Source organism: Heptranchias perlo, chromosome 11 (assembly GCF_035084215.1).
Source record: "Heptranchias perlo isolate sHepPer1 chromosome 11, sHepPer1.hap1, whole genome shotgun sequence".
NCBI classification, from domain to species: domain Eukaryota; kingdom Metazoa; phylum Chordata; class Chondrichthyes; order Hexanchiformes; family Hexanchidae; genus Heptranchias; species Heptranchias perlo.
The window spans coordinates 50,419,404-50,431,706 of NC_090335.1; the positions used below are offsets into that span (position 1 = coordinate 50,419,404).

The window sequence follows — 12,303 nt, forward strand, 5'->3', positions numbered from 1 at the left end:
TAACTTGTTCAGAGACCCTGTTGCCATGATGAGGAATGAATAATTAAGAAGGATAGAGAAGTGACTTTTGCTAATAAATATTTGGCTGGAGAGCTGAGCAATAAAATGTCAGGAGAAAGTGGTACTATGTCTTGTGTAAAAGCACAGATAAGAACACCAAGTATGAAATGAGAAAGGGCCTTTGGCCCATATAAACATACAAAAGTGAAGGACAGGAAAAGACCAGCTGGTCCATCAAGACTGTCCCACACCATGATGGCCGGACCATCATGACTAAACACTTCTTCCCTCCACCCAACCCCCCTCTCCCCCCACAGCCATGTATTCTCCTGGGAGAGTCAAAAAACTAGAGAAAAAACCCAGGGCCAATTAGGAAAAAAATACTCTGGAAAATTCCTCTCCGACCCCCTCGGGCAATCAAAATCAGTCCAGGAGATCAAATCTGTGTCCTCCAGAGTACAGCTTGTTCTATTATGGACTGCAGCCAAAGTACTCATTCTCCTGAAATGAGACAACCACCCAGAGGTAAAACTTCTAATAGAAGATAAAACTCGCCAACCCTGAAGTTAATTGACACACTTTATAGAACCTGCAGAAGTGCAACTGAGATCAGCAACTCAGAAGTGTAGATGAGTTGACACTGTGTCTCCCAGTGCTATAGCTCCGTATTGGTATTTCAGTGGATTGCACCACAATGCTGCCATCATGTTAATCCTTTTCCAATTGGGAACCAGCACCACATTTATTTTACAGAAGTGCCTCTAATGGCAAAAGAACTGTTGGAGACAACCTAGTAAAATTAAAAGAAAGACTCCCATTAATAGATAGTTTTGCCTGGTGCTTCCAACCAAGAGGTCAGGCGGCCATAAAAAGCAGCTGCCAGCATCATCTAAGCTGCATCCCCCACTTTGGATATGTCTGCAGCCTGGCTAACATCTGAGCTTCCTCATATATGTCCGCAATGTTCTTTCACACTGTGAAGAATGTTTGTAAAACATTAGAGAATGTGTTGGGTAGAATCTCAGAATTCCAAATGCAACTTTGTAGTAACTGCACATATGCAAAATTCCAATACACACAGTTGCTTTAACATTGAATTGCAACTTCAGAGCAACTGCACGTGGACAAATCTCGCACATGTGTAGTTACCAAATCTACTTGCAACATAAATGAGACTGAGTCGGCAGCAAAGGAATAAAGTTATATGACAGAACTCCTTTCAATGGAAATGGTCCTTTAATATAAATGGAGTATTATGTTACATAACAATGGAGAAAAAATATGGAGGTGAATTTCCATGGGGGTTTTCCCGCTCACTCGCCATAAATTCACCCCTAATGAGTTTAACTAAACTGCTCAAAGTTTCAATATTTGTTCCTTTTCTTTATTTATATTTCTAGGTCCCTTTTTCCAACTGCAGTCGTGATTGTGTGCCCGGCACCAGGAAGCAAATAATTGAAGGGGAGCTCACCTGCTGCTTTGAATGTGTAGGATGTTCGGCAGGGGAATTTAGTGATGAAAGTGGTAAGCAAAACTGCCTGTTTTGCTCTATGGGGGTGATATTAACCCCCAAGAATGGGTGGGTTGGGGGTCGTAACCGCAAAATTTTTGAACTTTGCATTCCCAGTGGGAAGCCTGTACATTAAACCCGGAGATAAAGCCGGGTTGCGGTCGTGACCCAAAAACAACTATTTTCAACTCCCACCCGCCCCCAATCCACCTGTTCTTGGGGTTTAAAATCACCTCCTATGTATCTGTAACTGAGACTGATATCAAAATACAAGTTCAAATCTCAGTGAATTCTGCCTTCAGAAACATGTAATCTAAAATATACAAAAAGTATTATTGACATACACTTATATCACTCAAAGATAACCAGGTACACTTGAAGGAGACTGCCTTTACAAAGTTATTTGTGTTTACAAGAACTATATATTAGAGGAGAAATTCAACTCAGCTGCACCTTAAAAATGGGCAGTCAGCAGTTGCAAATCGGGAAGGTGCACCTTTCTGGCCCATTACGCCTGATGCCATACTCAGGCAGAGCTGTACATGGGCGAGCAACCCGCCCACCTGAAACATACGTAAGGCTGCTTAAATATGCAAATTGGGGTCCTACACAAGTTATTTGAAGATGGGGATGGATGTAGTAAGGTGGAGGGGTTTGCAAAAAAAAATTCCAGAATGTAGGAGCATGATGGGTGAAGGCTCTGCCAGTAAGATTGAAGCATGGGGATGGTAGAATGCACAGATGATCAGAGTGAGAAGAGCAAAGGGTGCAAGCTGGTTTATAAGGCTGGTGGAGGTTGCAGAGGTATGGTGGAGTGATGCCATGCAAGGATTTGTAAACAAAGTTGACCAAGTTGAAATAAATGCACTGGGGATACAGAGCCATTGGAGATTGGCAAGGACAAGAGTGATAGCTAAGCAGAACTTAGTACAGGATAAGATGTGAGTGGTGGATATCTTGATGAGTTGGAGTTTGTGTAGGTTAGAGCTAGGGAAGCTAATGAAGGGAGTGTTGGAGAGGTCAAGCCTGGAGGTGATAAAGGCAAGAATGAAAGTTGCAGGGGGGAAGGTAGGAAAGGAGGTGGCTGATACTGTTGAGATGAAAATAGGCGGTCAGTGAACCAACTACATCAGATGTTGAGCATTTAACAATAAAATAGTAATCATAGAAAATAGGAACAGGAGTAGGCCATTTGGCCCATATCAACCTTATGACCCAGCTAAGAGCTGACAAAACTTAATCCTAGTGCTAGCAGGTAGGCTGAGGTGGCAGTTACCTCTTGGACTTCAGTCCACAAGTACCTCATTGGAAGTAAGGCAGTATGCAATGATTATCTGCGTTCATTGAATAAAGAGTTAACTCTCTTAAAGTCTACTTGTACCTAAGAAATAACTAACTGTACTTGATTCAATGTTTGCTGTTTTTTCTCCTTTAGATGAAAGTGCATGCACAAAGTGTCCCAATGATTTTTGGTCAAATGAGAATCATACATCATGCATAGCCAAGGAAATTGAATACCTGTCATGGACTGAACCTTTTGGAATTGCTCTGACAATATTTGCTGTGCTAGGAATACTGATCACTTCCTTTGTTTTGGGAGTATTCATTAAATTCAGAAATACTCCTATTGTGAAAGCCACCAACAGAGAACTCTCCTATCTCCTCCTCTTCTCCTTAATCTGTTGTTTCTCCAGCTCATTGATCTTCATTGGAGAGCCCAAAGATTGGACCTGCAGATTGCGTCAACCTGCATTTGGAATCAGCTTTGTGCTGTGCATTTCTTGCATTCTGGTGAAAACGAATCGTGTGCTATTAGTCTTCGAGGCCAAGATCCCAACCAGCCTCCATCGAAAGTGGGTGGGCCTCAATTTGCAATTCTTATTGGTTTTCCTCTGTATTCTCGTTCAAATTATTACTTGTGTCATCTGGCTTTACACAGCACCTCCATTGAGCTACAGAAATCATGAACTAGAAGATGAAATAATTTTTATTACATGTGATGAAGGTTCCTTAATGGCACTTGGTTTCCTCATTGGTTACACGTGCCTCCTTGCCGCCATTTGCTTCTTTTTTGCCTTTAAGTCTCGCAAACTCCCAGAAAACTTCAATGAGGCCAAATTTATTACTTTCAGCATGTTGATATTCTTCATAGTCTGGATCTCATTCATTCCTGCTTATGTCAGCACTTATGGGAAATTTGTTTCAGCTGTAGAAGTTATTGCCATACTTGCATCAAGTTTTGGGTTACTAGGATGCATTTATTTTAACAAATGCTATATCATTTTGTTTAAACCATCAAGGAATACCATTGAAGAAGTGAGATGCAGTACAGCTGCCCATGCTTTTAAAGTGGCAGCCAGGGCAACTTTACGGCGCAGCACCTTGTCTCGTAAGAGGTCCAATAGTGTAGGTGGTTCAACTGTCTCCTCTCCATCATCTTCAATCTGCAGCAGAAGTGCCCACGATGAACCCATCACCATGGAGATGCAGAGGTGCAGTAAGCAGAAGGTCAGTTTTGGCAGTGGAACTGTCACCTTATCTCTAAGTTTCGAGGAAACTGGAAGATACGCTACCGTTAGCAGGAACACGAGGAGGAGTAATTCAATGGAAGCCAAAAATAGCGATGATATTTTGATGAAGCACAATGCTTTGATCCCTCTTCAGAATTGCGATGCAGGAAATGACCCACGGTGCAAGGTAATGGGAAACAATGGCCCCAATATTTACGGGGAGGCAGGGAGGGAGCGGGGGGGAGGTTTAGGGTTTCCAGGAGGTCCTGCCGAATTTAACGGCAGGACCTGATTTAAATGTCTTGAATTGGCCTCCCGGCGGCAGCCAGCCAGATTGAGAGGCTGGCTGGCTCTCGGACGGGAAGGCCTGCGTCACCAGGTCGCAGCCGGGAGTAAAGAGGAGGGAGGGAGAGATCATGGGTCGGGGGGGTGGCCAAAGTGGACATCAGAGGGACTATGGAGGACATTGGGGGGGGGGCCTGGAAGAAGATCACGGGAAGTGGAGAACATCAGTGAGGGGGGGGGGGTGCTGGGAAAAAGATCATGGGAAGTGGAGCACATCGGCGAGGTTGTGGAGCGCTGGGAAGAAGTTCGGAGGCCTTGGAGGACATCGTGGGGGGTCTGTGGAGGACAATGGGAGGGCCAGGAATAAGATCGTGGGCTGAGAGGAAGTCAGGGTGTGGGGTCCGATCGTGGTGGTCGAGGGTCCGCTTGCGGGAGGTGGGTCAGCCGATCAAGGGGGTCAGATCGCTCCTGCTCCTCCTGGCCCACAAGCAGTACCGGAAAGGCACTTACCTGTTCCATCCAGCTGTTCTTGCCTCCCTTCAGCAACCGGGTTTCCTGAGGTGCAGAAAACAAGGGTGACCAGAAGTTAGGTGTGAGACAGAGGTTAAATTTGAGGCAGGAAGCATCTTCAAAATATTTTAAGAATGGACCCGCCTCCAGAGAGCAGTTTCATCACCTGCCCCCAACCCGGCTCTGTTAAAACCGGAGGTTGGAGTTGGGTTTCCCATTTTTAAAATTTTGAACCCTCCCCATCACCTCCCCCTCCCCCGCCTCCCCGCCCCCACTCATCCTGTGGGGTTAAAATGACCCCCAATGGGTCAGGAATTCTTGAGTCACTGGATGGTAGCAAAGAACATGCCAAGAATACTGAAGAAATGTCTTCCAACACTTCAATAAATTCGAGAAATCTTGTTGATGGCACCATCGTAGAGAATGACGTAAATTCTTAACAGTGACTGCTAATCCTACTTTCAGTATTAGCAGCATAAATTCAGATTGTCCCAGCATCTTTGTGAATTGCTGTTGCTGCAAAATGTTAAGTATGCAGTTGCTGTGTGTATATAAAAAAAACTCAAAATTATACCAGGAAAACTACCCAAGTGCCAATTCAGAACAATGAAGGATTATTGAAATTGAGAGGTATATTCGGAGAATAGTTTTTGTCTGGATTTTCTATATTAATGAGAAACACGTTACTAGAAAATAAGAATTCAAACCTAGAAATGCATAACCTACGGTAAGAAAATTGGAAAGAAAACTAAAGCTTAAAACAGGATGACCTATGGATCCATAATTCAACAGCTTTATTCTTTCAACAGTTGCCAAATAACAAAAGCTGAAGCACCCTATATACTTGAAAGGTCATCAAAGTTTTGATTATGCAAACTGCTGTTGGTTTTCAAGATGATATACGATGTCAATATATATATACTATATTGCAAACAAATCGACGTAATTAGAGAAAGAGTGATGGACTGTCTGAAACAATGTTGAAAACGTTGCTGACAGCACAAAGGACCATTTGATACCCTTCAAGGACATTCACACTGTTACAAAAATGACTTACTCTTATGCAATGGGACTGCTGTAAACACAGGTTTATTATTCTGCATTAACATGATGGTTATGCCAATCATATGGCAACACTGTGGCAGTTGTTAAATTTCACCAGAAATGAAGTCCGTTATATTAAGTAGAAACATGGCTCAGGAAACAAAAGTGTCATTAGTGGTAACATGCTATCACACATGGGCATTGTCATAGTGTTGCACAAATTTAATTACATTCCAGTTGAATGTTACTGGAAGGATATTATTGTTGAAAGAGTACAGAAATAAGCAACAAAGATGATTCTGGGTATCAGGAATTTAAGTTATGAGGAAGTCATGGAGGTTGGACTTGTTTTCTTAGTAAAAGGGAGACTTTTAGGAGATCAGAAGGAAAGTAACAAAGCTGATCCAGGCAAATTGTTCACTGGTGAAGGGTTCATATACCAGATGACACAATTTAAAGAATTAAGAAGGTAAGAGTAAAAAGAAAGAACTTTTTCACCTTCAGGATAATGGAGTTGTGGAATAAGTTACCAAGGCAGGCTATTGAAGGTACATTGAGTTACATTGAGTCTACAGCACAGAAACAGGCCATTCGGCCCAACTGGTTTATGCCAGCATTCATGCTCCATACGAGCCTTCTCTCTCCCTATTTCATCTACTCCTATCAGCATATCCTCCTATTCCTTTCTCCTTTGTGTGTTATCTAGTTTCCCCTCAAATGCATCTATGCAATTTGCCTCAACTACTCCTTGTGGTAGCCTGTTGCACATTCTTGCCACTCTTTGGGTAAAGAAGTTTCTTCTGAATTCCCTATTGGATTTATTAGTGACTATCTTATATTGATAACCTCTAGTTTTGGACTCCCCCACAAGTGGAACCATTTTCTCTACATCTACCTTATCAAACCCTTTCATTATCTTAAAGACCTCATTCAGGGTGCCCCTCAGCCTTCTCTTTTCTAGAGAAAACAGCCCCACCCTGCTTAGTCTTTCCTGATAAGTATACCCTCTGAGTTCTGGTCTCATCCTTGTGAATCTTTTTTTTGTACCTTCCCCAATGCCTCTATATCCTTTTTATAATATCGAGATCAGAACTGTGCACAGTACCCCAAGTGTGGTCTAACCAAGTTTATCATAACTTCTTTGTTTTTCAATTCTATCCCTCTAGAAATCAACTCCAGTGCTTGGTTTGCCTTTTTTATGGCCTTATTAACCTGTGTTGCTACTTTTAGTGATTTGTGTATCTGTACCCCGAGATGCCTTTGTTCCTCTACCCCATTTAGACTCTTACTTCACAAGCAATATGTGGCCTCCTTATTCTTCCTACCAAAATGCACCACCTCACACTTATCTATATTGAAATTTATTTACCACTTACACGCCCATTCTGCAAGTTTATTAATGTCTTCTTGCATTTTAACGTATTCTTCCTTTGTATTAACTATACCCCTTAATTTTGCAAGGTCTGCAAATTTTGAGATTGTACTTCCGATCCCCAAGTCCAAATTATTGATGTAAATTGTGAACAACAGTGGTCCCAGCACCAATCCCTGTGGAACCACCACTTCCCTCCTTTTGTCAGCCTGAGTGGCTACCCTATGGTATAAGTTTGTTCAAGAGACAATTAGATGTGTTTCTGGAGAGAGAAGGGATTGAGGGACATACTGACAAGATGACTAGATGACACTGATGTTTCAAAAAGAATGAGCTTCCAGGGGCTAATAGCCATTTCTTGTTTCTATATAGTCTAATGTTCTGCACTTGCTCTTGTCACACCAATTGGAAGTCACCTAAGCACAGTGCATTAGTACCAGGGTTTGATAAGACAAAAGTTATACTGCTACATGTATCAAATTGTGTTTCAGTTCCAGTATTAAGACCAATGCTGTTTTTAATTTACTGGTACTAAGACAGTAATGTGATGGTATAATGTGAGATCGATGAGACAACGGTAATAAAGCAGTTTAACATTCGTGAAACATTAGTAATGGAAGGGTATGAAATTAGTGAAACAGTGATGAGGGAACAGTGTATTAGTGAGACAATGTTAATGGAACAGTGTGACATTTGTAAGATTGGTGAGGCAGCAGTAATAAATGCAATCAAATTAAAATTATTCCATCACTTATCAGCTAGCATTTATATTGCATGCAATGCCTGTTTCGTTTTTTTAAATGTTTCTTAAGATTGACATTTTCTGATCTGGATGTTTTGTACTGTGTAACAGAATAACATGATGAAATGGATACCACAGTTAGACTAGTTGAGTTTGGATATGAAATATACAGCCAGATAACTAAATTTCATTCATCCTATCTGATTGGATGGCATGCATTTGAAATATGCGATCAGATAGTGAAATTGTGGTTCTTAAATTGTCAAGTTAGCTAGGGAAAAAGTAAATAAGATTGAGAATTTAGAGCCACATGAAGCTGTAACCAAGATTGGCAGCTGAGATGACGAAACTGTTTTCTTGCATTCATATTTGAAACTCAGACTTCAATGGACTGTAACAAGAACATAATGACTTTGTAACAAAAAATTAAGATTATCTTAAAAATGCAAATTGTATTTTAAACATCAGATGTGTAAAACTGGTAATTATATATCTATATATTAAATACATATTTCTTAATAAATGGTTGTTCATAAGAATCAAAACATCTTGTAGTGCTTGAAGAATGTTTTTGTACACTGTTCAACTGTGTATTCTGTGATCAAGTTTCTTTTGTAGACTCAAGCATAAAGGATATTCATTTTGGAATCTCTATTGAAATGCACTTATCTATCTCTGTGTACATGCGCCTGCCTTTAATTTTCACTTCTTTAAAGGAGTCTTTCAAGAAAGACAAACCAAAATTATATTTGTGAGTCCCCTTGTAGTCTCTGGTATTTCCTAAGACCAGAAATTAAACTTAAACATGATCTGTGTAAGTAATTTCATTTTTTAATTCTCCAATCAACATGGGCTTCTGCATCATTTTCAGAGCGCTAAGGCCACAGCCATGTCAAGCCCCCATTGATAAGTAAAGGTTGCTACCATACTTACTCCTACTGAATTATCTGAAGTACAGGTTGCTACCATACTTACTCCTCCTACTGAATTATCTGAAGTACAGGTTGCTACCATACTTACTCCTCCTACTGAAATATTATATTTAGATGGAGCACAGGATTAGGTCCTAGATGACATGCACCATATTCTCACCAAGTGCAGGCAGCAGACAGGCAAACATTGAAGGACATATAAAGGACACTGGTGTAGAGAAATGAACTGGTTGCTCCTTTTATAAACATTATTACAATTTCTGCCTTAGCAAACCAATTTTTCTTTTCTTCTTGCCCGCCCTGAGCACCAGCACACACTTCACTCTCTTAAAGCAACACTTGCACAACTAACCCTTCACAATGCTCTTTGATTACGGGGGACTCTAACTTAGCATCTTGAACTATTGCTACCCAGTTCTCCTCACAGCAATTACATACATCCATGACCCTAAAACATCTTCCTCTTCTTTAACAGCCTCATACCTCCACTTCTCTTACTTCAGCTCTCCCATGCCAATTGGTACACACTCCTCAACTGCTGGCCTTACTCTCATTTACTCTATCTTGTTGAACAAATTGGCACACAATGCCCCCATCAAGCAGAGCACCCGGGGTGGGGTGAGGGGGGGGCCTTCCCCAACCTTAAATATCTTGCCTTTCAAGGCGAGGGCCATAAAGCTTGTGGGAGGTACTCAGTCCTTGCCTTGGGAGACAGGGAGGTCAATGCTAACTTGCCAGTGTCAGGTTACTGATTGAGCAGCTACACTGTTATCCTGGCATCTCTGTGAAGCACCACACAGCCACAACCTTCTACCCCCTTCTGTGTCTCCTTAATCGCAAAAAGGTAATGCTCACCGATTCTTAGTTTTGATCCTCCTTTCCTGCAAATCCACCACAGCAAAGGGTGGCACAGGAGGAAGAAGATGATGATGAATGGGATGATGAGGACCAAGACTCTCAGGACAGCAGCACAGGCCAGGCCTCAGTCCTTCCCCCCAGCCCCCCGACAGCAGTAATCTAGTGGAAAGTGGAGGCAATACCAAGCTGCCCAGAGCAAACTGACATGAAATGAGGGCCACCTCAGTGCCATGACCCTTCTGTACAGCATGAGGAGTCAATCATTTCATGTGCTCCTGGCCCTCAAGCAGCAGTTAGAAGGTGCACTAGAATAGGTGATGGAAAGGCACCTGTAGGCACCCAGGGGAAGCACAGTGTTACAGAAGAGTAGGGTGATTGTTTGCACTTTGTAATAATTGTATAAGCTATGATTGACATGATGCTTTGTTATTCAAGGAGGTTACAGTCATATAGGAAAGGATGCATTCATTTGGTGCCAACTCAATCACTCAGGTGATGAATATTAGCATGCACATTTAGAAGCAAAAAGGCCTGATGTGTTGTCATGTGGTAGGATGGATAGTGGTTTGAAGGAATGTTCCTTTATTTAGAAGTGGGGGAGAAAGAGGTAAGGCTGTGGTGCCAAAAGTAGACTTTGTTTGTGAGTCTAGATAGTAACCGTTGGCAGGCTATTTGACTGGGGGGAAGGTATTACAGCTGAGCCTAATCTGATGATTACCCAATAACCACAAACATGCAATTTCAAGCAAATGTCACCGTATAGGAAATAGGAACAGCAACACTGACAGATTTTTTTCCCTCCCTAGCACAATGTTGCTGAGGCCAGTTGTGGAGATCAACTAACTCAGCACATTATAGCTCAGTTTCATATTGCTTTTTACTAACAGAGTCATCAGGAGAGCTGGTTAATTTATGCTCATTAAATTAGAATCCAACACACCCATAGCTTTAAACTGGAAAGTTTCAAAAAATGGTGTGGGGGGCCCTAAAATTGCATTATTTTTCCAAGGCTTCTGTGGCATTTCCAGGAGAACTCCTGCAGAATTTCATCCCAGGAGTATTTCAGTCACCTTGGGTTAAAAGATGACTTAATTACCCCATTTTATGAATAGGGTATTACCTGTCCCATTACCCCCTTCCTTGCCTTGTACCATCATCCCTTTTGTCATTTAGTCACTTATGCCCTCTACCCTATCACAGACCTCCCCTTTTGTTCGTTCCTTCCCTCCCCTCCCTCCCTCCCACCATTTCCCTGGCTCTGTACTTGCTTAAAAACTTTAACTCTTGTAACATCTTCCAGTTCCGATGAAAGGTCTTCGACCTGAAACGTTAACTCTGTTTCTTTCTCCACAGATGCTGCCTGACTTGCTGAGCTTCTCCAGCATTTTCTGTTTTTATTCCCCATTTTATGAAGCCTGGGCTCAGTGGTAGCACTCTTGCCACTGCGTCCAAAGATTGTGCATTCAAGCCGTACTCCAGAGAGTTGAGCACATAATCTAGGCTGACACCTCAGTGCAGTACCAAGTGCTGCGCTATCAGAGGTGCCGTCTTTCAGATGAGACATTAAACTGAAACCCTGCCTGCCCACTCAAGTGGACATAAAAGATCGCATGGCATTATTTGAAGAAGAGCAGAGGAGTTCTCCGTGGTGCCCTGGCCAATCTTCGAGATAGAAATTCAGGTGTGCCCATTTTTGGGGATTGCAGGGTATATTCCCTGCACCTGAATAATGAGGCCAGAGGTGCCCTTGATATTGGGCTCTGGCCTCATTTCAATTGAGCCAGCATGGCACGAACAGCCAGCTGGCGAAGAATAAAGAAAGATCAGGCCACTGCTAACGTCGCAGTGGGCCTCAGGTCAGTGAAGCCAGGGGTTGGGAGATAGGAGGCCGGAGGGGGATGTGGGGAGGGGGGGTGGGAGGATCGGATTCTGGGGTTTGGGAGATAACAGGTCGCGGGGAGGATAGGAGGCCCAGGGTTGGGAGACTGGAGGCCAGGATGAGGGGAGATAGGAAGTTGCAAGGTGTGGGGGGGGGGGGGGGGTGGGGTGGAGGAGGATTGGAGACCCGGAGGAGGGATCTATGTCTGGGGTTCAGGAGATAGAAGGCTGGGGGGTATATAGGAGGGCCGGGGGAGGATTGGAGGCTGGGGGAAAGAAGTTAGGTGGCCGGGGGGAAGGATTGGAGGCTGGGGGAAAGAAGATGGGTGGCTGGGGGGAAGGATCGGAGGCTGGGGGAAAGAAGACAGGTGGCCGAGGGGAGGATCGGAGGCTGTAGGGGGGGATCAGCAGACTCAAGGTCTGGTTTTACTGAGGCGTCCTCAGAGCAAACCAATCTTGCAGTGGGGCCTCAAACAGGCCATTATTTGCATATGCAAAGGGCCTAATGCCTGGTTCAGGTGAGGGTCCTGGACACATTTTCTCCTTCACTAATATGGCAGGCAGAGCACCTCTGGCCTGAAATGCGTGCATGCTTCCTGCTCGCCATATTGAAGGCTTCGTAGGCTGGTTAGTGCCCGAAAAACGGGCACTGCACAGTCAAA

The 12,303-nt window shown here is 43.1% G+C and overlaps 1 protein-coding gene across 4 annotated transcripts in view; it reads left to right on the forward strand.

Annotated features, from left to right (window-relative positions):
- casr (calcium-sensing receptor) overlaps positions 1 to 8,518 on the forward strand; it is a 75,049-nt gene extending 66,531 nt beyond the window's left edge. For 3 of the 4 annotated variants that reach the window (XM_067992995.1, XM_067992997.1, XM_067992996.1), the window contains 2 exons: positions 1,401 to 1,524; positions 2,946 to 4,425. In XM_067992995.1, coding sequence (XP_067849096.1) covers positions 1,401 to 1,524; positions 2,946 to 4,312 — 1,491 coding nt within the window. In that variant the 3' untranslated portion in view covers positions 4,313 to 4,425. Of the gene's footprint in view, positions 1 to 1,400; positions 1,525 to 2,945; positions 4,426 to 5,624 lie in introns of those variants that run through there. The other variant, XM_067992998.1, reaches the window with a different exon arrangement.
- Positions 8,519 to 12,303: the final 3,785 nt, after the last annotated feature.